General features: G+C 40.0%; 1 protein-coding gene across 2 annotated transcripts in view; it reads right to left on the minus strand.

The window, feature by feature from the left end:
- PAPSS1 (3'-phosphoadenosine 5'-phosphosulfate synthase 1) overlaps positions 1-27,798 on the minus strand; it is a 103,767-nt gene that overhangs the window by 32,082 nt on the left and 43,887 nt on the right. For both annotated transcript variants that reach the window (XM_068543275.1, XM_068543276.1), the window contains exons 6-10: positions 22,813-22,926; positions 20,303-20,414; positions 17,365-17,570; positions 14,123-14,258; positions 1,445-1,713 (exon numbers count right to left, since the gene is read on the minus strand). In XM_068543275.1, coding sequence (XP_068399376.1) covers positions 1,445-1,713; positions 14,123-14,258; positions 17,365-17,570; positions 20,303-20,414; positions 22,813-22,926 — 837 coding nt within the window. The remainder of the gene's footprint in view (positions 1-1,444; positions 1,714-14,122; positions 14,259-17,364; positions 17,571-20,302; positions 20,415-22,812; positions 22,927-27,798) is intronic.

Here is a 27,798-nt window from a genome sequence, read left to right on the forward strand (position 1 = left end):
CCTAAATTCACTTGCATCATTCCCACAGTAAAAACCACTCACCCTACAATTCTGGAAAACTTCAGTCCAAATGATTCCCTTAAAATGATGATGATGAAGACAGCCCCAAAAAAGTTGAGAAACTATTGGAACAAAGTTGTTACTTTATTTCCAAAATAATTTAGTTCATCTTTGAGATGTAAGAACTAAAGACCATGGTGGTCTCTGGGAAACTAAAAGGGCTTTTGGTGCCCAATTCTTATGAACATTTTATACCAACAAAGAGGGAAGAATATGAGGAGGTTTACCTCATATGGAAGTTCTAATGCATTATTTAGGCTGGATCCAAGAGAAGAGTCAAATACATTGTAATCTCTTAAACTTGTTGTTATTGTAGTTTTCTGTCAGTATTTCTTAAAGAGTTGCACAGCCCCACAACTAAGCTCCAATAAAAATTTTTAGGCTTGCATAGCACAGGGAGATCAGCTCGGTGCTTTGTGACCACCTAGAAGGGTGGGATAGGGAGGGTGGGAGGGAGACGCAACAGGGAGGGGATATGGGGATATATGTATACATATAGCTGATTCACTTTGTTATACAGTAGAAACTAACACAACAATGTAAAGCAATTATACTTCAATAAAGATGTTAAAAAAAAAACAACCAAATTTTAGGCTTGATCCCAAAGAATAGCCAAACACACTTGTATTTCCTTTTAAACTTTTTTTTTGAAGGAAAATATCACAGAGTATATACAACTAAATTATTTAATTCTTTCTAAAAGGGTTTGCCTCTCAGATAAATCTAAGTAAATTCATCTCCCTTCAAGGCAGGGATGAAAAAGAATGCAATAATAACGTGCATTCCATTCTTTATCTTAAACACTCAACAAGAAGCTGGCTAGGAATTTCCCACACACTGTTTTTTAGGTCATTTATTGATTTATTCATTTATTCAAACAAATATTTTTTGAAAGCCAACTCTATCTTGAAGCAAAAACCTAATTAACTCCTCTTCCTTACATATGGTTATAAAAAGATCTCAAAACCTCCCTTTTGACCACTAAGTAGAACTCTAAAACTCTCTTCCACCCCATAACAAGAAGCAATTTTACTTCCTAACCCTATCAGTCCTTCAATAAAGAACAGATGAAGAATGTCTTCCGAATGTTTTTTTGAAAAGATACCATGCTTTCCTTCCCACTGAAATACCAGAAGCAAAAGTCAGATCAAATCTGTCCCCTGGGAAGAGTAACTCTGGACTTTGCTAAAGGGATAAGATGAGTGTTATCAGATCTGTATAACATGGTCAGACAAGAGCCTGTGTCACACCTTCCCAAGCTCGCCCATGCGAGCATGCCTTGTGTTTAGAATAGACCTACAGACGAGAGAAAAATCAAAAGTCAGGTCTGTTGTTGACACTTGCTGTGTTAGTAACAGTGGTTCAGCACTGCTGCCGTGAATACCTCAGTTGGTCCAGCATACATCATGGGAGATGGGAAGATGGCCACCACTGTGGTTTCAGGATTCAGGACTCCTTCCTCCAGCACTGCAGCATGCTGCTTCATACGCCACATCAGAGGAACATCATCGTCCTTTGTCCAGCCACCAAGAGGGTGAAGGAGAAGGACAGGGCGCCGGTAGCCCCTCTCTAGAAGCTGCTTATGGGTATCCTGCATTAACAGAGCATGGCCATTGTGCACTGGGTTGCGTAATTGAAATGCAAAGACAGCATCTGAAAGAGAATATTCAGAGTTAATAATAGTCCTTTTCTAACGGATTACCTTCCAAAGGATAAGCAATTCTTCTTGAAGCCTGATGCTTAGGATTAAGCAAACACTCATGCTCAGAATCAGAAACTGGCGAAAAACATGTACTGCGCTGACCATTTACTCCAAGGCAACACGATATAGTAATTATTACTTTACAAATCTTACAAGCCTGAGCATGTGTCACATAGTAGTGATGGATTTATAACAATTACTTTCTGCATTCATGGGCAACCTGAGAATGATAATCAGACTTTCTGGCCCTAACATCTTGGTTCAACTGCTTGCAATGGATATAAATTCTTGGTGTATGCCTTAATTACCCATCAAGTCAATCCTGCCGTTGGATCTAAGATACTCCTTTATTGAAGGAAGACAGAAAGACAGAGATATGTAGAGTTTAAAAAATTTACTTACTCTCCAAATAAGCTCATTTATACTGATTGCTCTGCTTGACTGGAACCCAATGTTGTTTTGTGATGCCAGGTCTCGATTTTGGATTATAGTTTAGCAACAACAATATCCCTTACAAGGACCATTACTATTATTCAAATGTTGAAAACTGCTGGATTAATTAAGCTGGTTAGCTATGTATCATCTGATTACAACCCTGGCTTCACTCCTACATGGGGCTCTTGCTATCAGAAGACCTTTCTTAGAAGGCATGGCTCCTTGGAGTCATAGAGTAATTTCACAGAACAGAGTAACAACGCAGTTAGAGGAGCTCTGTATTTGATGCCCTCACAATATCTGATACATCATCACGCCATGTTGATCCAATCTTGACTCCGAGAGGAACAACTTCCTCTTCCCGAATAATTTTAAGCCGAATAGTACAACATCCCCAATCTATTCTCAGTTCTGACCCTCTTCTATCACCGTGACAAAAGGCACAGAAAGAAAACTATGGCACCCTACTTGACCAGGAGATTTTTGGGGACACATCCTGTGATATTCCAAGATTTAGAGCATTTTCACTATGCTTTGAAGTTCTCAAGTTACCTTTTCTTGAGAAACAAGACTGGTTTTCACCAAAGAAATAGCTGCTAGCTTTTATCTGCTAGTTTTAGCATGCTGCAAATACTGCCAAATGGTGATTTTTCTAATTCCATCATTCCATCTACATGTATTAGTTGAATTTCTACTGTAAGTTAGAGTTTCCACTTCTCCTCCTTATATGACATAAGATACAAAAAAGAAGTCTTGATACAAATATGTGAGTATTTAAAATTATGCTGCTTTAAGAAAATGGGAGGAGGGGTACAGACCTGAAAGTTTTCCTATCCTTCTGAAATCACTTCAAATTTTGGATATAGTATATGGATATCAAAAGATTTCAAAACATCCCTTTTGGCCATTAAGTAGAACTCCAGAACTCCCCTTCCCCAAGACCAAGAAGGAATTTTACTTCCTGACTCTATTATACTCCAGTCCTTCCAAAAAAGAACAGACAAAGAATGTCTCCTGAATATGAGCACTAACATTGCTCCATTTAGGGGATTACTGCCTGAACTGAACCCGCATTCTGATTCTGGCCTAAATCTCATCAGCAAGGTTAGTTCTCTCCCCTCTCTTCCCTTCCCTTTGTACTGCCCATTCTTTGTAAACAGCCTTGAAGCACAACAGAGACACTTAACTAAGCATTAATAAATCCTACCACTGGGCTAATGTGAGTTACTGCACTGATGGAGAGGTTGGGGGCGAGTGGCTCCAGGCTTGCACCACGGGGAGGAAAGAGAGTAAGAGGACTCTGGCCCAGCACAAGCCTGCAGCACCAGGGCCGAGGAGATGCCTGCGTGGCAGGGGCAAATAGCGCCAGGGCTGAGAAGACAGCTCATTTGCCTGGGAGCGTAAACAGAGCAAATAAGAAAATAGATTGAGTAGAATGGCAGCCAGGATTCTCACTGTAGGAGAGGAGAAGCAAAAATACCAAAAAGAAGAAAGGCTAGAAAACACCACGTGGTATTGGATTAGGGTTGACAACAGCAGCATGACCTCATGGTTTTCAGCTATATAGACAGATATATACAGGAACAGATATAAATGTGTGTGAGTGTATGTGCTTATGCACATTTCTTGGTTCTGCCCGCTGAAAGGTCCTACAAGCAATGACTACCCAGTGGCAATGAGCAAAACTAAAGCCCAAATTTTACATTCTAAATACTACTCCTCACTTAAACCAGGGTTCCTTGGCAAAATGGCCAATTCTAGGGCTAGGGAACGGAAAGTACAACATGAGCCGGAACGTCTTTTGTGTCATAAGGAAAGGAAGTGCTCAGAGAATAATGAGGACTTGTCAAAAGGATACAGCACGGTCCCAAAGGCCAACCTAGGACAAGCTAAATATCAAGTAAATAATACTATTAATGGATTGTAAACCACTGAGTAAAATAGGAATCTGTAAATCCAGAAAGAATAAAATAAATGAAAAAACCACTGGAGGAGAAGTGGAAACTCTAACTTACAGTAGAAAGTCAACTAATAAATGTAGATGGAATGATGGAATTAGAAAAATCACCATTTGGCAGCATTTGCAGCATGGTAAAACTAGCAGATAAAAGTTTGATGACAAGGGGATATTTATGGAGTCTCAAAATCTCTCCCCCAAAATACCTGTTAGTACATACAAAATAATTTGTTAACTTTACAGCACAAAAACCTGGTAAACATGATCTTAAATGATAAAAGTTAACTTTAAAAAAGTTAACCTCATCTGTAATAGGACAAATCAAAATTGTGAGCCACCAAATATGATGTACCAAGAATTCAGCATTGCTTCCTGCAGGATTCCTGACAAAAATGTGTAACTGGAACCTAATCATGAGGAAACAGCAGATAAACCCAAACTGAGAGACAGTCAAGAAAGTAAACGACATGACTATTCAAAAATGCCAAAGTTGTAAAAGACACAACAAAGACTAAGCGACTGTTCCGAATGAAGTGGACTAAAGAGACATGACTGACATCCTGAACCAGGAAGCAAAGGTGGCAAAGAGAAGATTCTAGCTGTCATTGTTGGTTTTGTGATAAAAGACATTATTGGGACAATGGCATGATGTGAGTGAAGTGCACAGATTAGACAGTATTATTATATCAATGGTATTTTCCTGAGTTTGATGAGCATACTGAGGGTAGGTAGGAGACTGTCCTTATCTTCAGGAAATACATATGGAAATAACTAAGGAGTAATGAGGCATCATGTCTGCAACTTTCAAAGAAAGTGAGAATGAGAAAGCAAAGAAACATAATGTTAATTATGGAAACTGGGTGAAGAATATATAGGAGTTCTTGGTACTATTCTTGTAATTTTTCTGTAAATTTAAAATTATTTCAAAATAAAAAGTTAAAAAACAAAGTAAAAAATTATGACAGGAGACATATGAACTGGTTATAACATGTAGATTTTATTTAGATCCTGATTCAAACAAACTTTAAAAAAAAGAAATGTGACTACTATGAAATTATCAGAAATATAAACACTGACTAGATATTTGATAGTATTAAGAAACTATTGATATTATTATTATTTAGGTGCAATAGTGATATCATGGTTGTATTTTTTAAAGTCCTTACCTTTAAGAAATACTTTCTGAAATATTTAGATGGTAATGACATGGGGTTTGAGATTTGCTTCAGAATAATATGCAGGGGTGCAGTGGGGTAGATAGGGGTACAGGTGAAACAAGAGTAGCCAAGAGTTGGTACCACTGAATTTGGGTTAGAGGTATATAGGGATTCATTCACACTATTATATCTACTTACAAATGTAAGTAGCATATGTTTAAAATTTTCCCTAATAATTTTTAAAAGAGAAGATACATGTAGAAGCAGCACTGTTTTGGAACATGATATTTATGGGTTCAAATTACAGGTCTAACAATTTTTAACCATGGACTGTGGTCTTTAAGGACTTAATTTCACTTTTGACATCTTCGTAGCGGGGATGATACTAAGGTTACTGTTATGAAGATAAAATAATATAAAGTACCCAGCACGGTGAGATGTACATTGCAGTCACTTAAAAATTTAAGTTCCTTAAGACAATTCATTCTTTAAAAAAACCCAAAAAAACACCATATCTAAAAGTTCCTGGCAGGAAATTGAACCCACTGTTCTACTGGTGACTCAAGGTCTACTCTAGTACGAACTAACACTCCAGTGAGTGTTTCCAAGATGAGGGTGCATTCGCTCTGTGCTGCAATATGCAGCCTTCGCCTTCCTTAATCAGGAACAGGTGCCTAACTGTGAATAGGACCCCTGGGTAATACATCTCAGGTGTATGATGACTACATTCCTAGACTCCAATCAGGTCAAACCTGATTTTGTAAAACTGCCATTTAGCAAGATTATTTATATGACAGCATGTGCAAAAGGAAACATAAATAAATTCTGTCTCAAATATACGTGTTTCACAGATTCTAATAATTCATCTACCTAGGTTTCCTTTCCAAAAAGAATTAATCTAACTCCACACTGGACATTTAACAGATAAAGTTAAGATGAATGACTTGTTAAAAGTTTACATTAGCAGCATATAAAGGATTTTGCTGCCAAAATTTCTTCCAGGTAGAATTATTTCCTTATTATCAGTTCCATTCAGAAATCCAATGATCATTTGCTCTGTCTGCCCATTTTTTCTTGCCAATATTACCAGGTTTTTCCTAAACTTCCAGCCTTTTCAATCCCTTGTAACTATTTATCAATGAATTACACAAATGGCTTTAACTGCCTGTAGCTCCAGACTGCATTTTCATCCCTACCATCTGGTTTCCCCACTAGAGAACTTATGTGGATGAACAATGTAATGGAAGCACCTGATCCACTGGAAGCTTACATTCCCAAGGTACTGTCCCAACTAACATAACCCAGTATGCATCACCATTATATTTTCCTCCAACAATTTTCCATCAAGGATGGAAAAAGAATAATGGGCCACTATGGACCTGGGGCCACTGATACTTAGAGCAACTTTCAGTAATTCTTCACATTCTCATCCCCATTTTCTAAAGGACAGTGAATTCCCTGTTGTCACACCATAACTGGTAGAAAATACTTGCCTTTTCACTTATAACTCTTTATGGATTAGTTTAAGACTGCTTTACCTAAGATCAGGGTTTCAACCGTGTTTGAAAATGGGACATTATCTTCAAAATGACTGGAATCTAATATTAACATTTATGATTTCCATTTCTTTCTAGCCTTCTGCCCCCATTCGTGGGAAAGGACCAGGAATTCCATAATTGTGATTTATAGAAAGTACATTGTGAAGCTGCTGATACCGTGCACAAAAGCAAACTTTTTCCTTCAAGAGCTAGAGTGAATATTTTAAGCTTTGCAGGCTATGGGGCTTCTGCTGCAACTACTCAACCCTGCCGAGCAGTTGCAAAAACAGCCACAGACGATGCATAAGTGACTGTGGATATTTCCCAGTAAAACTTTATTTACAAGAACTGGCAGCGGGCCAGATTTGGCGTGCAGGCTGTGGTTTACCAACCTCTGAAAGACAAATGAAATTCGGGTGATGGAAGTAAGAGCACTGCAACCAAGACGCCTGGTGTGAGCAAAAGTGTGGAGGCAGGAAAGCAGATGTGTCTGAGGACACAGAATCATCCATCTTGTCAAAGATGGATACAAAGCCTAGCACTTGATATTACGCAGAATTTTGAATGATAGGTTAGGAAGGATACTGTGTTCCAAACAGAGGTTGTGAGTTAATCAGTAATGTTGCCCAGAAAATTAGGCTAGTAGACTGTGCAGGACTGAGGTGGGGGAGGGTCAGTGGGTTGAGTGGGGAGACAGCAAAATCAGAAGACTGTGGCACAGAAACGTGCTCCCATATTTTCCATATAAAATAAACCATCCACCAACTCTTCAATTCTCCCCACTCACTCGATCTATTCCTCCCCCAGGATACAGACAGGCTCGTCTGACCAATCACAACCTACACACTGGGAATGGGGTCACAACGGCAAAGACTGGCACTGCCTGCTCCCTCAAACCCCTCCCCAGTGCTGAGGTCACTGAGCAGTGCTCTATGTGTTACTGACTCACAGATCTATGTCATCTGACCGAAACTCTCCTAAGCTCCAGACCGTCTCTCCACCTGCCTCTTAGCACTCCACGGGCACCTCAGATCACCTCCTGCCAGCCTCCTTGCGTGCCTCTGGTCCTCCTCCACGCCCTCTGAGAGCAGGCACCACTACCCACTGCAGAGTCTTAGACTCTGGAGGACCACTGCCATCCTCCACACGCAGCGCATTGCTCTGCTCCCTAAACCTCACTAAACCCTGCTTTCTTCACTCCCCAGGCCCACACCAGCCCTTCATCCCTGCTTCACAAGACAACTGGTCTCCCCCCACAACCCCATCTAGCCTCCATCCAGCAGCCAAAGCAGGCAGGGGGGCAGGGAAGAAAGGAGTTGGGACAGGATGAAAATTCTGTTTTAGATACACTGTCCTGGGGGAACAGTGAAACTGGTCCTGCCCCCAGGAGCTTACAATCTAGTCAGAGGAGGAGAAGCAAACATTCACTAATCAGACAATAAATCCATGTTAGAAGGAATATACTTCCTTCAACTCCAAGAGGACGTGATTAGGGCTTCCCTGGTGGCGCAGTGGTTGAGAATCTGCCTGCCAATGCAGGGGACACGGGTTCGAGCCCTGGTCTGGGAAGATCCCACATGCTGCGGAGCGACTAAGCCCGTGAGCCACAATTGCTGAGCCTGTGCGTCTGGAGCCTGTGCTCCGCAACGGGAGAGGCCATGATAGTGAGAGGCCCGCGCACCGCAATGAAGAGTGGCCCCCGCTTGCCGCAACTAGAGAAAGCCCTCACACAGAAACGAAGACCCAACACAGCCATAAATAAATAAATAAATAAAATTAAAAAAAAAAAAGAGGACATGATTAGATCTTTGTTTTCAGAAGGTAAGTCTGGTGACAATGTGAATGATAAAGTGATGGAAGAAAAGAACGGGAATGGAGTCACTCCTTCAACTAATCCCTTCCTGCTCTGCCACATAGTGAGTATGAAACCCCTGCCAAATCCAAAAGGTACTTTCCTGTTTTAAAGTCCTGACCTCTCTGCTGCCTTTGACATAAAAAAAAAGAAAAAAAAAAAAAAGCTATGTCACTGTCTTCATAGCCTCAAGGCCTGCTAACCATGGCACCAACCTTTCCTATTTCATCTGCCTCTACGCTTTTTCTTTAGTAAAAACCATGAAACACTGAAGAAAATTTGGAGGGGAAAAACCACCCCAAATGCACTATCTTAATATAACTGTTTTTGGGTTTTTGCATAGTCTCCCAGTTTTTCTCCTTATGCATACATTTTTACACAGATGTGATCAAATGTGTATGACATTTTATATTCTGCTTGGCCCATTTTGGTCTAGTCACCTGTTTCTGACATCCTGTAGTCCTCTCAGAGCCACAGAGTTCATTGCTGGGTCCTATGAAATTCTTTCTTTACGTACTCATTCAGGAAACTCACCCCTGCGCCTGGATTCAATTACCATGTGCATACAGATGGCTTCTGTTAGCTGCATCCCTAAGTCCTGACCTTCCAACTCATCAGTTACAGAGACTTATTACTAAAAACGTTTCAATAGATGCTGCTCATTACCACCCCACCCCTCAATTCCTTCACCTTCACTTACTACCCTCACATCTCAAGCCAAAAGCAGGTCCAGCTTCTAAAACCTGCACCTTCTCCTATGCCTCATGTCTAAGTAAAGGAAGAGCCCCATACTACAGTTCCTCTCCCTCCCCTCCGGATTCGACACCATCCAGTTCAGGAGCCAACACACCATGTTAACAAGTACGGTCTGATCCCTTTCCCTCCAGCAGACGGAAGGGGAAGAAGACAGTGAAGAAGGTTCTTCTCAGGATGTGCTGATTTCTGACAGGGGAAAAAATGGCAACCATGAGTGTTTTCTGGTGGTGGGAGGAGGGTGGGCCCTGACCCCCAGAATACGTGCAGGACACGGGCTGCCTAATCTAGCGCCACGGCCACGGAACCCTGATGTGGCACAGTACAAACACCTGGGCTGGACCCCTGTGCTGCACTTTCTCTTGCACCCCGAGGGGTCCGGGGACAAGTGCAGCTCCCCAGCAGGGCAGCTGTGAGCAACGAATGAGCTGGTCAGCAGGGGAGCGCTGCTAACTCCTTCCCCCAGATTTCTCAGACCTGCGCTTCACTTCGCTGCCCAGCCCACAGGCAGAGCCCTGGCCTGCATCCCAACCACTAGACCCAGAATTACAACATCCGCCTGCTGTCCTCCTTTCAACTTCTCTGAAAACTGGTCTGCATACAGCAGTAATTAATAAGTCTTCTCTTGCAGTCCTATGCAAGCTCTATTATCTGCCACTTTACCCCAAAGCTCTAAGTACAGGCATTTCTGATTTTCCCCAAATCAATATAGTAGCTGGACAAGAGGGTCCTGACGATCGCTCTAGCGTTGCTGGGAGGCAGGCTGGGGTGCACGCACGCTATGTTTTTGTGGGAGTTTTTTGAAGAGAGTCGGAAATGAGAAAGAGTTTGATCCCCCTCCTCCCTCGGGACTGTCATTTCTTTTACTTAAACTGCTCATGGTGGGGGGGAATCAACAAGACAGGGCTAGGCTACTTGAGTAAATATGAATAGACTAGAATTTTTCACCAACAGGCACTCTCATACCCCAAAGTACGGCAGCAAGTTGTTTTTCTTTCTCAGGACTAGAAATGCTTTCAAATTAAAGTGAAAAATAATGTTGGATATAAAGCTTTTTTGCCAGCTGGACTCTGTACTGCCTGTTCTCCATTCCCCTTCCTGTCCAGCCCTGTCTCGTGCCTCTGTGCGCGTGTGCAAACGTGCATGTGCGTGCGTGTTTGGGCGTGGGAGTGCTGTACTCCTGCCTCCATATGGGAGACATCAGTAGGCAACCAGAGGATGGAGGACAAAAGTCTTGCCCCAGTAGCATCCTGCTTCAGCGCTGTTGATTACAGCGGGGTCTACACCCCAGACAACTAGCTCCTGCTCGGCAGACCCTTGCCACAGCTCCAGCTCCTCTTACCCCACTTCAGAAACACTGCTGCCTTCCGATGCCCTGTCAGGAATGGTAATACAACCCCAGATTGCCAGTCCCCGGATGCCTCATCATTCCTTGGCGGTTCCCTTAGCCCTGACCGCCCATCTTTAAATACTCACGTTGTTAGATAATGTTCACAGCCTCATCTGAGTGTGCCTTGACCTGACTGACAAGAGGCTCCATCACCCAATCTCAGATTACAGCATCTCCAGCCCACTGCCGCGTATGGGCAAGAAAGCCCAGTGCCTTCAGAGGCAAACTATCTGCTTCCACCTCGGCTTTCTCAGGCATCTGTTGTTCCCAACTTTGCCTAATATATCCATCTACTGTCTCTATCCATTCATTTAAAATACAGTCTGTGGTTCAACAACTTGACAAAGCTTTCTCAGATTTATTCAACACTGTGCTACCACATACTAGCTTGAAAGAAATTATGTCAGCGTTTCCCTTTGTAACCCAGCAGGACACCAGTACTCTGTGTGTAATAAACACTAACTGGCTCTTACTTGGCTTAAGTGAAATTCAGTCTTTCTTTCCAGGATAGTGGTCAATCATCGGTGGTTCAAAGAACTTGCCATCTGGAACCGTGTCACCTGGCAATCACTGACGTGGGTATTAAAGACCTCTCAATCCTTCCAGCTACAGAATGGTCTAGAAACAGCAAAACTGATCATATCAATGTGCACAGGACAACAACCCACACAGGGTAATCAAAGATTACCTAATATTCCCTAAGATGAGGGAAGGAGAAGGAGGGAGAGGTAAGAAAAGAAACCCTAAGTAAAAGAAAAAAAATATTCCGTTTTCTCTCCCTTGAACTATGATTTGTACACAAGAGTAGATGACTTGTTATTGGCTTCCAGAAAGAGTGAATAAGAACTATAAAGGGACCTCCTCAGTCTGTTGCTTATTTGCCTTAGTCTAAAATGGAAAAGTAAACAAAATAACACTCCATCATCTTTTTTGCTGGATTTAAGGCTAATAACCAGCTCTCGGCTACTTTAAACAAAGTTGCAATCACTCATTATGCAACAAATCCTCTAAATGATTTAAAACGTTTGGTACACAAGGAAGAGTGTAAAACAGAGGTAATATAAAGTCTTGGATTATGAATGATAATTTCTTGATATGACCCCTCAACAGTGCTAAAAATTTATTTAGTAACACGAATCCCAGATATAAATTATTTTGAAAACAAATTAACGTAAGCAAGGTCTCAGCAAGTCCTCAGCGAAACATGTTCCTCTTCACCAGAAAAAAAGAGAGAAGTCTACACATATTAAACTATCAGATGCTTCTGGATGCAAATAAACGAGGACCCAACTAGAAGTGTCTCATACAACTCAAACATGCATTAGGTCTTTGAATAACAAATCTGGATACAGAGGACCCAAGGGCTGGATCAGAAACTCAAACAGTATAAGATTCTTATGGATTCTCATGGTACAAAACGGCTACCAGAGCTCCAAACATTGCACCCTTACATAACAGCATCCAAAGCAGGAGGAAGAGGAAGGATGGGAAAGGATAACTTTTTGTCCTAAACCAGATTCTTTTCAGGAAGGAAAACCTTTCCCAGAAGCCCCACTTGCTTACATCTCAAAGGTCAAAACTGACTTACACACGGACCTTTAAGTCACACACTGACGAAAGAGAATGTGGCACCATCACTGACTTACAGCAGTCATGATACAGTTCATGATACAGTCCTCTATGACTGGGCCCAAAACGTGTTAGCAAGAAAGAAGAAAACAAACTGCTGTATAAGCAAGCACCAAGTGTAATATTCGGAGAAATTCCTGCACAAGTAGTTTAAGCCAAATATGTGCTTCAAATTCAGAGGAGAGGAATAAAATTCAGAAGGAGGAATGGGGTACTACACTATCAAATACCGTAAGGGGGCCAAGCAAAAAATGTGCGTGAACGAGGCAGGCTGGTGGGGACTGTGGAGCTCTGAAGAGTGTGTGTCCATCTCAGGCCTCCAGTTCTTGATCCCTTTCACATCACTTCAAATATCAGCTAATTACGATACAGCTTAAGAAAAAACAGATACTCTTTCTCTTCCCTTTACTTGTATACCCTTTACTTACTGGTAAAACTAGCTTCCAACTCACATAACAGAAATAATGACACCTTAACCTCTTACTGTGTGCCAGGTACTGTTACGGTGCCTAACCATCTTAGCTCATTTCACTTTTTAAAAATAAAATCCTATGTGTCAGGTACCATCACTGTCCTCATTTGTACAACTAGGGAACTGAGCCTTAGAGAGGAAACCCCTTTCCCCACAACCACATAACTTCTAAGTGGTAAAGTAGCGGGCAGTGTGCACACAGGACTCTAAATGACTACCAAGGATCTGAGAGGTCACAGAACCTAAACACAACTGATGAAATGGGAGCTCTTGCCCAGATTCTGGAGTCACTTGGGAGGGCGGGCTTCTGGTTAATAAATACGGCTGGGTAGCCAGGTAGTTCCTTAAAAGGCATCCATATCCACGTGACTTTTCTCAGCCATATCTCCTCAATTTGTACACAGAAGCTATTTTAAAAAGCAGCACCAATGCTTAGTGTTTAACCATTTCTGTAGTGGGTGAGAATTCACTAGCAGCATGATTGTAGGAGGCTTCAAATTCTTCAGACCTTAAAAAACAGCCTCCCAAAATCTACAGCGAATACTGTGGCAGGCACCCGGAATTTGCAAGTGTGGGTGCACCAGTGTAAACACATCATTTACCTACTTTTGTGTAAAAGGTCTGCTAATCACAGATGTCTAATATAAAAATCCCTGTCCTGGGGCACTTTCTAAGACAGTATTATAAAGAACAGTTTCTACAAACTCTCTATATTTACTGCTCCATTTCATCCTAATCCAGAAATCTGAAATCATTATTAACCTACTCTTCAACAACTTTTTCTGTTATTTGTTGACTGTCTCTCTCTTCTACACCATAAACTCCTGTCTTATTTATTTATGAATCCTCAGCACTTGGTACTCTGGCATATAAAGATGCAAAACAAACACTTGCTGAATGAATAGCAAATGTGATATTGTTGTTCTATTATTTTCTGCAGTGGTACATTCCACTCCAATAAGACATTCTGGGATATAAAGCACATTGATATGAGTGAACTACACAGGTTGATTCAGATTGACTACCTTTCCTTACATATTCCGTTGCTAACTAAATTTATCTTTACTCCTCATTCTGTCTTACATTTTAGCAAGCATTGGAAAAAATCTTCAAGAACCTCCCCATCAAGGAGAAACTCCAAGTAGTCCCATGTTAGATAATTAGGTCCATGTCTTACCTGCATTCATATCTTTAAACTTCTGCTTTAGCTCAGTAGGAGTAAAACGATACTGATCAAGACCATCATTCCAATAAATTCGGTCCAAGACTTGAAGATCTCCTCCAATCAGCCAATCTCCTTGTTCCATAACCATCTAATGGCAAGAGAAAGAAAAAAAATTTTTTTTAAACAGGAACCAATATCAAAATAAGTAAGAACATTTCTCTCATACAAGCTAAATATACCTGTAAACTACTCTCATCTTAAGGTCAATGGTAAATCTGTTTGGTTTATCAACTGAACTGGCATTAGAGATGCTGTAGAATTAGAATATATTTTATAACTTTGCAAAGGATTTGTGACGCAGCTATTATATTTGCATATGAAACGCAAACAAAATCAAAATGAATAATTACGACTTTTTTAAGTAACCACAACATTCTTTTCGTTGCTGTTGTATGTTGATTAACAGAAAAGTGTGTAAGCCTGGGTCATCCTGCCCTCTTGTGTTCTCCAATCCTAAACTTTTGAGCAATTAAAGTAATGATGATGGAGCTGAACACAAATTCATGCCTTCCAATCTCCACACCACCTCAAATTTCTTTCGGCTTCACTCGGGTCCTCTCTCTGCATCTGAGAGGAGAAGATATACCCTCTAGGACCCGTCCATTTTTGCAATGCAGCTCAAGCTCTTCCCCCACTGCTTCAACTTACCTGCTAACAATGCACCTCAACTGCGTAGTCACTTCCTGCCTGGTTTCCCTCACTGGTAGGTCTCTGCCCATCCACCAAACCACTCATTCAACAAATATTCACTGAGGACTGGTATGTGTCAGGGCCTGTGCTAGGCACTGGGAAATACAGCAGAAAACGAGAGAGAAAGATCTTACTCCAATGGAGCTTATATTTTAGTGGGCGAGACAGAGGAGAAACCAGAGAAGTATCAGCTAGTGATAAACGTTGCAGAGAAAACAAATAGGGCACTGAAACACGGTGTCCAGGGAGTAGAGTGAATGGCATTTAAGAGAAAGGAGTTAGTAAATGCCTCTCTGAGAAAGGTGACATTTAACCTGAGATGATGAAAAGGAACTCATCACGGAGGTAAAGTAGTTCATGCAGATGGACACCAAGTGCAAAGTCCTGGCGCAGAAACACGTCTCTGTCTTTGAGGAACAGAAAGAAAGCTAATGTGGCTAGAAGGTCAGAAAGGCCAAAGCAAGGAGAGGGGCAGCGGTAGTGGAAGAGATCATGGAAGAAGGCCAGGGCCGGATCCCACAGGGCCTCACAGGTTTTATTCTGATTACAATGAGCAGCCACTGGAGAGTTTTAAAGGGGGCAGTGATATGTTCAGATCTATATTTTTAAAAGACTCACTCTGGCTGCACTAAGGAGAATGGATTTCAATGGGTATGACAGGAAGCAGGACTCCAGCCAGGAGACCGGGAGGGCATGGCCGGTACCAGGGGGGCATGGGGCTGGAAGAGGGACACCCTGCTCTAGACCACCCGGCTGGCTTCTTAAATCACCACGTCGTTTGTGACCCTGTCAAATCTGCCTGCCACCTCTCTGTTCCTAGGAAGGCAGAGCAGCACAGGGGAAAGAGCACAGAAGACCTAAGACAGACTCTAATCCTGACACCTCACAGGTACCTCTGCAGCTCTGGGCAAGTTGAACCCACTCTAAGACTCCTCAGAATAAAGGAAATAACCTTGTCTACTTCTAAGGGTCACTGTAAGGGCTGAAAAGCAGAAACGTGGTTGAAAAGCATAAATACATGTAAATTGTTATTATGACTGAACAAAATTTTAACACCTTGGAGTAGAAATTGAAGCCCAAGGTCCTCTCTCCCCCTCGACCACCAACTATCTCTCAAACGCACCGAGTCTTTGCTCCTCCGGCTCCAGAAACCTGGAAAGCTGTTTCTTACAGTTCCCTCCTATCCAAATCCTACTGGTCCCTCAAGGCTGCACACCAAGTACTAACTAACCTAAGAAGTCTTACAGACTGCTCGAAATAAAAGTGGCACACAATATAAACAGCATTCACATATGTTCAGTGATTAAAAAATGTCTCCTCCAATGAGTTCATGTAAAAAGTACTCTCTAGTGGTAGGGATTACATAGTACGTGAAGCTCTACATAAACCAGTAATGACTTTCTGCTAAGGATTATGGAAGATGGCTTTAAAGCCCAAGGTCTTGGATTCAAATCAGACCCTCATCCCAACCATAAGCTGCGTAACTTTGGCCAAGAACATATATTCCCCCATAAAGTCTCAATTTCTCCATGTGTAAGATGGAAATGCCACCCATCCTATAGGTCTGCTATGTGGTTCAAAAAATTTACATAAGCATGGTTTGTAAACTATGTTATTTGTTATTAGTAACTGTAAATTTTAATGCTGAAGGAATGTCTGACACCACCATTATTTTATAAAATAATATATCTGCCTGTTTTTTAAGTTTATCACTTTTTTGTCCTACATAAGACAATGAAATGAAATTCAGCACACTTCCACGATCTAAACAGATGCTATATACAGTTTCTAGGTAAAGCTACTAAAATTTCACTTAGTTTCTTTTCTTTTTTTTTTTTTGGCTGCACCATGCAGCTTGCAGCAGGATCTTAGTTCCCCGACCAGGGGTCCAATCAGGGCTCTGGCAGTGAAAGCTCTGAGTCTAACTACTGGACCGCCAGGGAACTCCTTCGCTTAGTTTCTTTTAAAGTTCAAAGTCTACTTTAAAACAAATGACAGAAATGTGACTTCAATGATAACATTTCACATACAATACATAAAATACATGAGGCCCTTCGGGGAGACTAATTAAAAATTTCACTGCTTTCATACCAGAAACACAATGTTCAATTAAAAGCCCAGATTAGATAAAATCACCCAGCATGGGTTCCCATAGCACCCTGCCATCACATCCTACCTGTAAGTACAAGATCAATGTCTGTGCCCACCACCAGACAGCATGCCCCAAGCATATAAAGATTGCCCTGCCGTGCACATCAGCCCTATATACCCAGCACTAGCACCTAGCTCAGTGCCTGGTGTACAGTAGATGTTTAAAAAATATTTGCTGAATATTTATGTGGACCAAACGACAAGACCATATGCTTATCACACGAAGTTCCAGCCTTGATTCTGCAAAATATTAACAGTTCCAGTGGCATAGTTGATATACAGGTAATGCCTCACAATTCAGCACAAACATTATTGGCAAATCAAGATAAAATGCGGCAAGGTTGACTCAGGACCTTGATGTAGGGGTGGTTCTTGCATGTTGTTCCCCACTGCCTGGCACAGCGCTCCTCCTTCCTGTGCTCAAAAAACTCTGGATTGCGAAGAATAGCCACGCGGCGGCCCTCGTACATCAGAGCAAAAGCCGTGCAGCCGTCCAGCCTCTCTTTATCTTCCTGAGTAGCTGTCAGAACTATTGGTACTGACAAGTTAATGACACCCCCTGCAGGGCACAAAAGAACATAAAGCACACAGCTTGCATTACTCAGCGGGGGCCTCGCATCTACCTTTCACACTTCAGTAGACACTCTTCAAATAATAAAAGATTTATTGCTCCAGTGACAGTGTTCCACTGGTACCTGGCACAGAAAAGCAGGGAGAGAACAAGCAACAAACCCAGAGTTGAAAAAAAAAACAAAACAGCAAAAATTAAGAACATCAACATTGTGTGTAGCAATACTCCTCACAACCACTCATGAAACTGTCTTTAGGGGGAAGAATCACAGAAGTTTAAGAAACTGTTGAGTAAGGAAGAATCAGCTGGTAAAGCCTAACATCACCAAAAATATATGAGTAAGATAAAGAATTATGCTTCAGGGCCTTTACAGGAAAAATATTATAACTGATACTGCTGACAACTACATTTTGAGTGGCAAGTTGGTTAAGTAACTTGAGTATACTTGGTATACCTGGATATCCTTGAGAGAGGAAGACGAAAACACTCAAAAAGTTTTTTGTTTTTGCTTTTTAATCAGAATGGAACTAAGGCCAGCTATCACTGGTCAAGAAACAAAGGTAGTAAATAATCAGTGGCTCCATTTAAACCAAAATATGTTGCCAGTGAGACCAAAGGCACATTCTCAGTTCCCAACCTTTCAAGCTCTGAAAGTGTTTTTTTTCTTTCCTATTCGTCATGTGCAAGTTAGAAAAATAAAATACACTCTCAAATTCATATGTGGATATTATTTATGTATCAAAGAGAAACCACACTTTTTGGGAAATCACGGTATGCCTTCTTTGGGCAAAAGACATCAACAAAATCAATGATAACAGTTTGGCTGTTTTAAAATTACCACCATAGGGGCTTCCCTGGTGGCGCAGCGGTTGAGAGTCTGCCTGCCAATGCAGGGGACACGGGTTCGAGCCCTGGTCTGGGAGGATCCCACATGCCGCGGAGCGGCTGGGCCCGTGAGCCGCAATTGCTGAGCCTGCGCGTCTGGAGCCTGTGCTCCACAACAAGAGAGGCCGCGACAGTGAGAGGCCCGTGCACCGCGATGAAGAGTGGCCCCCGCTTGCCGCAACTAGAGAAAGCCCTCGCACAGAAACGAAGACCCAACACAGCCAAAAATAAATATTAAAAAAAAAAAAAAAAAATTTGTAAAATTACCACCATAAGGTGGAATTCAAAATGGAAAATTAATAGGTAGATTTACACCACACCCAAGACTAAGTCATTACTAAGGAGGCAGTCCACAAAGACTTTACCATTATTTCCAAGGAAGAAAATCAAAAAGTAAAATTTAATTCTTGTGTTAAAGGTTCTTGAGAACAGTGAGTAGGAATTACATTTTCTAGTATCTATTTTACTCCCCAGTCAAAAGAAGTTATAACACAGAAGAACGTGGTCACAACTTTGCAGGGTTCTATGACTTTTTTTTTTAATTGAAGTATTATAGTTGACGTACAATATTATGTTCGTTTCAGACGTACAGCATAGTGATTCAACATTTAAACATATTAAGAAATGATCACCATGATAAGTCTAGTAACCATCTGTCACCATACAAAATTATTACATTATTCCTTATGCTGTATATTATATACCTGTGACTTATTTATTTTATAACTGGAAGTTTATACACCTCTTAATCCCCTTCCCCTATTTAGCCTACCCCCACCCCTTCTGGCAACCACCAGTTTGTTCCCTGTATCTACAAGTCTGTTTTTGTTTTGTTTGTTCTTTTGTTTTGTTTTTTAAATTCCATATGTAAGTGAAATCATATGGTATCTGTCTTTCTCTGTTTGACTTATTTCACTTAGCATAATACCCTTCAGGTCCATCCATGTTGCAGCAAATGGCAAAAGTTCATTGTGTTTTACGGCTGCATAGTATTCCATTGTGTATATATATGTATATATGTGTGTGTATATATATATATATATATATATATATATATATGTATACATATGTATGTATGTACCACATCTTCTTTATCCATTCACCTATTGATGGGCACTTAGGTTGCTTCCATATCTTGGCAATTGTAAATAATGCTGCAATGAACATATGGGAACATATATCTTTTCTAGTTAGTGTTTTTGTTTTCGTCACGTAAATACCCAGAAGTGGAATTGCTGGATCATACGGCATAGTTCTTTAACATTTAGCAATATTTTCTTTATTGTAGTAAATTAATCTTACCAACAGTATACAAAGTTTAAGGTAGCTGGAATGTAATTACAATACCTTAAATATCAACTTCTTTGGCAATTTTTTTTTTTTTAGTGTTTTAAAAGAGTAGGAAGAACCATCCTTTTTAACCACCTATTTCAGGACTCCTTAACTTGGGACTCCCTGATTCCGTGTTAGAACACCTGGCTTAAGCAAGCATGGGCTTCAGCACAGCACAATTAGTAAGTATGTACACTTCCTGGGGAGAGGCTTTTTACCGTGATCGGGTGGATATGGCATAGCGAAACTGTATTTGTTTTTTAAATCCATTTTTAGCCCTAATCCCCAGGTTGTCCTTCTCCCCCTGCAATAAATCACAATCAAGAAAACTAAAAATGGAAAGATCCCATGATACATTTAAAATATTCAGTACTGATATAATTTAGTCTTTAAGTGCTGTCTCCATTAAGATGTTACCAGTACTCTCTATAAATAGTGACGAATCCCTGCAACTGTGTGCTTTCTTTTCCATACTCAATGTACTTGAATATAAAATGTCTTACCATCCAGAAGACAATCGAAATGAAGACACTGCAAGTACTCCCTCTCTCTCATAAAGCCATTCAGCGGGGTTGCCCAACCTTCTGCCAAAACCTGCACCCACTGCATATCCACCTAGTAAATGAGACAGTAAAGAAAAATGCTCTATTTCATGTACTTATGAACAAAAGCATTAATGGCTTTTTGGGGTTTAATTTTGAAAGCAATGGAAATGAACTTCTCAAGAATGTTTATAGATTATACAAATCTAATAAACAATAAGGGCACTAGGAAAGTATGTATTTTTCTTAATAAATTTGAATAACATTAGGCTTCCCAACATTTCTAATAAGAATAGCATCTCTTAAACCAGTGGTCCTCAAACTTCAATATGTATTAAGAAACCTCTGGAAGGCTTGTTAAATGAAGACTGCTCCACCCCCCAGTTTCTGATTTAGCTGGTTTGCTGTGGCACAAGGATTTGTATTTTTAACAGGTGCCCAGAAAATGCTAACAATGATGGTCTGGAAACTATACTCTGACAACCACTGTCCTGAACTAAAACAAACTTTAGATAAAAATATTTACCAAAAAAAAATCCCTCACCAATGACAGAGTACCCTTCATTTTACAAACACTATATTATTTCTTGAACTTTAAGATTTCTAGTCGATACCATCAGAATATTAAAGAATTGATGAATTAATGCAAGCTGGACATGCTCATTTTTTAACTGTGTGTGTGTGTGTGTGTGTGTGTGTGTGTGTGTGTGTGTGTGTATATATATGGAGCAGTGATTCTCATATGAGAAAAGATAAAGCACCTGGCCAAGAGGTGTGCATTATGATGTGACTTACCATGTATTTCCAAAGTATTAGGTTGGCATGTTCCACTGAAAAATCAAATAATGGTAAAGCATTCCCCTCCTTCAATTCACAGGAAAAAATTATATTCATGCACCAAATTGTTTCAATTTCTAGTTCTCCTCTTACTAATTTTTCCTAAACCTTTGACAATGGCCACTATTCTTCTCTATTGGAATCTAATTCTAGATGGTATCTATTATAGACTGAATGTTTATGTCCCCCTGAAAATATGTTGAAGCCCTAACCCCCAATGTGAATGTATTTGAAGATCGAGCCCTGAAGAGGTGATAAATAAACGAGGTCATAAGGGTGGGTCCCAACCCAATAGGTCTGGTGCCCTCATAAGAGAAAGAGACACCAGAGGTCCCACGGACACCCTGTGAGGATAAGGTGAGAAGGCATCTGACAGCAAGTCAGCAAGGGGGCCTCGCCAGGAACCAAATCAGCCAGCACCTGGATCTCGGACTTTCTAACTTACTGAACTATGGGAAAATAAACTTCTGCTGTTTAAGCCATCCAGGGTATGGTATTTGTTATGGCAGCCTAGCATACATTATATGATGTAACCTAATTTTTTTAATTAATTACTTTGCATACTGCTGTGCAAAGAACAAACCACCGTATTGAAAAAAAGATCACATTTAGAAAAAGCTGCTGTCTTTCTGGGTTATAGAGTCTAACTGACTTGGATTCATATGCATTCATTCTCAGTTTCGTTCTCTCTCTCTCTCTCTCTCTCCCCTTCCCTCCTCCCTGCCCTGGGTGGGTGTGTGTGTGTGTGTGTGTGTGTGTGTGTGTGCATTCATTCCTTTGCAAAGTCAGCTTTGAGTGGTTCTGCTCTCCAACTCTCCCTCTCTCTGCTCCCCTGCAGCATGTCTTAGCTTCTGGTCAGAAACCCAATCACACGAATCACCGAGATAATGTACTCCTATCAGGAATTTGAGTAAGTCTTTGAAGAGTCTTCCTCTGACCTCGGAAGGGTTGAGGGTTTATTTTTCTTTCTCCTTACTTGCACGTTTGGCACCTCCCTGGGTGTCCGGGGTTTTTACTATATTAAAAGAAAGGCTGGGAAATTCTAGTCCTGGTCCACGTTCTTATTCCTAAATCTCTCCATTTTTAAAGTATATCTGAATGACACAATTTAAAATTCTCTAAGATTCGAAAGTGATAAATTATAGTCGCCACTGTCATATCTAGTTTAACTAAGCAGTTTTTTGTTGGGAAAAACACCTAATGCTATTATTAGAGCTAAGATACACAACAGAATTATTCTTCACAATATAAGAAAGGGAAAGTCAGGGTTTTGACAAGGGATTAGGAAACATGTTTAAAGGAAAAAAATGTTCATTTTAATTATTTAATTATTAAAGGTTTTTAACCTTTTAGAACCCATTCCTTCTGATAAGCCTAAAAATCTTACATAATCTTTGTTCTTTGATATTTCATAATAAATAAATATTATGACTAAAATGAAATCAAAGCCATGGTAATTTGGAAATATGGTTTTACAAATTAAACATATTTCCCATCCCTGGGAATTGTGATATACACAACTACACCACTACCCACCCACACCATCAAACACAAAAATAAAATCACAAATTCTACAGACTAACAACTATACATAAGGTCAAATCACTCAGTAGGAAAAGGAACAAAGCACTCACTTTATTAATTTTCAATGCTGGTAATGTTTCTGCATCTGTTTTTGCCAAATGAAGTTTATTTTCTGGCACATACAGTTCTTTCACTTCATAAGAGGCATCCACAGGTACAATATCCTATACATCCACAAAAGTACAGTTAAATGTTTGATTCAACAATTTAGCTTTCTCCAAAGGGTATCTTAATGAAGAAAATTAACATTTCAAAATGAGACTTAAAAAACGAAGTGTAAGAGAGGGATTTAATGCTGTACCTCCCAATCAATTTTCCTAATGACTGTTGGTCTACTTGCAAGCAGGTAACATCCCACATGCAAGACTTCATTAATCATAATCTCCCACTATCTAGTGAGACAGAAATTCCTGTAATGTGCCATATATGTCAAGATCAGGCAACTGCAAAGAAGAGGTGACCTCAGGTAAGGGGTAACGATAAAAATAATTTGGAAACAAAGAAATAAACAAAAAAAGCACTCTAAACATAATCATTATTTTCTGTAACATATTATAAAACCATTTCATTCCAGCTTCCACATGCATCTTTGTCACCAGTGTCACTAAAGCCACCTTCTTAGTCATGTAACACAGTATTCCAGAGCACGTCAGCTCTACTCCCACCACTGCAGTCTGAGAAACAGCACTCTCTGATGTCTTACAAAATGCAGTCCGGAAATTTTAACCAAACTCCTAGTATTCATTTATATCACATTGGGACAGTGCTTTTTCTCATTTATCCCACAAGTATCTATTTGTAATTACCACAAACTTATATACTGCTCTTATACACTGCTCATCCAGTGATCTTTACAAGGCCTATTCACACTTGTCATACACCCAGGAATAATTAGTAAATGTGTTTTTTGGGGTTTTCCTTTTTTTTCTTTTTTCTTTTTTGGCCGCACCGCACAGCATGCAGGATCTTAGTTCCCTGACCAGGAATCAAACCGGCGCCCCCTGCAGTGGAAGAGCAGAGTCTTTTTTTTTTTTTTTTTTAACATCTTTATTGGAGTATAATTGCTTTACAATGGTGTGTTAGTTTCTGCTTCATAACAAAGTGAATCAGCTATACATATGAAGGGCAGAGTCTTAACCACTGGACCACCAGGGAAATCCTACTAAATGTGTTTAATTACTTTAAAATTTTCCAGTCAAATCAATCAAGTAATCTCTATAAGCATACAAAACTGGCACTGATTAAGGGTTTTTCATATGTATCCAAGCAATAATTTCTTATGCAAAATAAATTAATTCTCAAGAGAATGAGAAGACAAGCCACAGACTGAGACAAAATATCTGAAGAAGGACTGTTACCCAAAATATACAAAGAACTCTTAAAACTCAACAGTAAGAAAAGAACCCTATTAGAAAATGGGCCAGAGACCTGAACAGACAACTCACAAAAAAGATATACAGATGACAAATAAGTATATGAAACGATACTCTACATCATATATCATCAAGGAAATGCAATTTAAAACAACAATGAGATACCACTATTAGAATATACTTATTAGAATGACCAAAATCCAAAACACTGACCACATCAAATGCTGACAAGGATGCGGAGCAACAGGAACTCTCATTCACTGGTGGTGTGAATGCAAAATGGTACAGCTGCTTTAGAAGACAATCTGGTGATTTCTTACAAAGCTAAACATACTCTCACCAAATAATCCAGCCACCATGCTCCTTGGTATTTACCCAAATGAGGTGAAAACTTACATCCACCTGCACACAGATGTTTATAGCAGCCTTACTCATAATTGCCAAAACTTGAAAAGAACCAAGAAGTCCTTTAGTAGATGAATGGATAAACTGTGGTGCATCCAGACAATGGAATATTAATTATTCAGCACTAAGAAGAAATGAGCTATCAAGCCATGAAAAGACATGGAGAAAACTTAAATGCAGACTACTAAGTAAAAGAAGCCCATTTGAAAAGGCTACATATTGTATGATTTCAACTATGTGACATTCTGAAAAGGCAAAACTATGGAGACAGTAAAAACATCAGTGGTTGCCCAGGGTTACAGGGGAGGGGAGAAGGGATGAATAGGAAGAACACAGGGGATTTTCTAGGGCAGTGCAACTATTCTCTATGATACTACAATGGTGTATAAATGTCATTACACATTTGTCAAAACCCACAGAAGGTTCAACGCTAATGTAAACTATGAACTACGGATGATAACAATGTGTCAATGTAGGTTCATCAATGATAACAAAGGTACCACTCTGGTGAGGGATGCTGATAGCAGGATAAGCCGTGTGTGGCAGGGAGGGGACATGGGAGTTCATTCTGTATACTTTCCACTCAAGTTTTGCTGTGAACCTGAAACTGCTCTAAAAAATAAAGCCCATTTTAAAAAATGAATAACAACAGAAAAAGTAATTCAAAATGAATATTAATGGAAGAACCAGGTGTTTAAGGACAATACCTACTACTTTTACCGAGGAAAAAGTTTGGGAAGAAACTTCAACTGACATTTGGACTTTCATTAATATCTGCAGTAGTGGAAAAAAGCAGAGTCAGATATGGGTCTCAAAGCTAGACCATCTCATGAAAGCCTGAGTGCTACCACTCAAGCAGTCCGTATGGGTTCTGAGAATCTAGAAAGAATTATTCTACTACATTTTTCTGATACTCTGTTCCCTCAAAGATGGAACAGCACTGGCTAAATCATGTACCAAAATCAAGCTCCTCCTACCAGTAAATTCAAGGCCTCTGATCTTTCTCATGAAAAACCCAAGAATGAATAAGAAGAGTAAACATGAAGGAAAAAAGAAAGAAATAATAAAATTAAAAGACATAAATAAAGAAGCACTGCTTACTACCATACCACGTTCAGCTAGCTCTCTGGAGGCCCTTTGTCCTTTGAGCATCCCACTACTCATGGGAAAGTAGAAAGTGTGTGTTAAGCACAAACTCTGCACAGCACAGGGCACTTCATAAACCTTCCAGACCTCCTGCAATTAAGCCTGCAGTAGGTACCCACAGCAGAGGACTACTTATTGTATTTACTAACGGTAAACACTACATGAGGGCATCAAAGAATAATGATGAAGGAAGAGACACAGCTTCCACCGGCTGTCTCAATTTTCTCTTTGTAGATGTAAATACTATACAACCTTGTAAGGACTCTTTTTTAAATCTAGCAAGAGAAATAGCTTAAGGTAGTCCATTCTGTACCTTCTAACTCCAGGAATTATTTTTAATACATTTATTTTAAATTATAAAACAGCCATAAAGAGAATGTGGAAAGGAGAAAAACCCATCACCCTATATATGGCTATTATTGTCATTTCTGTATATTCTCCTCCAAGCGTTTTTCACCCATGGGCATTACACGGCAACTGGTAGTTTCAGCATTTTTTACAAAGGCTATTACTCCATCAACCAGAAAACAAAAATTCAGAATCAACTTTTCCCAGAACAGTATGATGTGCATTAAGTGAACTGCACACACTTCTTGTATGTTCAATTAGCTTCTTGGACATGTAAAGCTCTGAAAGTTACCTTGAGGAACACACATTTTTGTAAAATAAAGAATTTAAGTCCTCCACACTAGGAACAAATGCTAAATTAAATTACACAAAAAGTCAGGCATTCATTAGGGCTTTTGTGAAAAAGAGTATGGTAAAGTTTCACAAAACACACTTGAAATTAAATATCTGCATTAATCACAAAACATTAGAGATACAACATTTTCAAAACCAAAAAGAGCTACAAGAAAGCAACACAGGTCTATAGGTCAGTTATTTCTGATTTTTGTACTTAAGACCGGAGTTCAGATTCTAACAGTGCAACCTTGAGCAGGTTATCTAACATTTCTCACCTTGTCTCCGTCTCAGCTGTTTAACAACACTGCCACCAAAAAGTGTGTGTGTGTGTGTGTGTGTGTGTGTGTGTGTGTGTGTGTGTGTGTGTGTGTGTTGTTACAGGGCTGCTGTGACAAACAACTTTATGTAAACTGCGGGGCTCCCGTTTACTGGATGCTATCAACAATACCAGCAATGTTCTAAGGGCTTCACGTGAATTAATTCATTTAATTTTCATGCAATCCTACCTATGAAAGTAGAAGAAACTATTGCTATCCTCCTTTTTACAGATGAGGAAATTAAGGCTCAGGAGAGGTTAATAACTTGCCCCAAATCCCTGTTGTACTGTGTTCCAACGTGCTTACCACACAAATAAATACTCAATAAATAATAGTTATAGTGTGCTTGCTACATGCCAGGAACTGTTCTAAGCACTCTACATTTATTAACAGAATCCTCAGTACAATTCTGAGACAGGTACTATTTTTATTTCCCATTTCACAGATGAGAGAATTGAAGGCAGAGAAATCAGGTTATTTTTTCCAAGGTCGTACAGTTAATTGATAAGTGTTGGAACTGGGATTCCAACTCAGGTCCCAACACTATTCTCCTCCAAATAAAAAAACAAGTTTTTAAAAATAAAAATTAAAAGAAAAACCTTTACTGTTTTTCCCATAAAACTAAGTTATGAAACATTTTGCCACATAAATTGTTCTTAGTTTACTTTCATGATTTTGTTAAACATTTACAATTCCCAGGGTTTCTGGTCAGCGTGTGATCTTTCTGTGTTAATAAAGTCCTAGACAAAAAGTAAAGATACTCAACATTTCAGTTACATCTAAACATTTATATTAATAACAAGTGAACGATTTTCAACCAACTTTCTCAAACTCCATCACTGTGAATAAATTGAAAACCTCCACTTCCACCACTTGAGACCCCTTAGAACTTTGAAAACCAGAATCACAGTCTGGGAATAAATGACACAGGAACTCCAGGGAAGAGAAGAATTTCACTGATACAAGCAACTCTATGTAAAGCTTTCTTTGCCATCTCTGAAGCCTATATTATTTTGTAAGGATGAGATGCCTTTTTTCTGATGGGTGTTGACTACTCTCCCCCACCCCCCCATTTACCACTAATAGCTGTCAACAATCTTGGAGGGTCAGA

This window comes from Eschrichtius robustus, chromosome 4, assembly GCF_028021215.1.
Source record: "Eschrichtius robustus isolate mEscRob2 chromosome 4, mEscRob2.pri, whole genome shotgun sequence".
In the NCBI taxonomy this organism is placed as follows: domain Eukaryota; kingdom Metazoa; phylum Chordata; class Mammalia; order Artiodactyla; family Eschrichtiidae; genus Eschrichtius; species Eschrichtius robustus.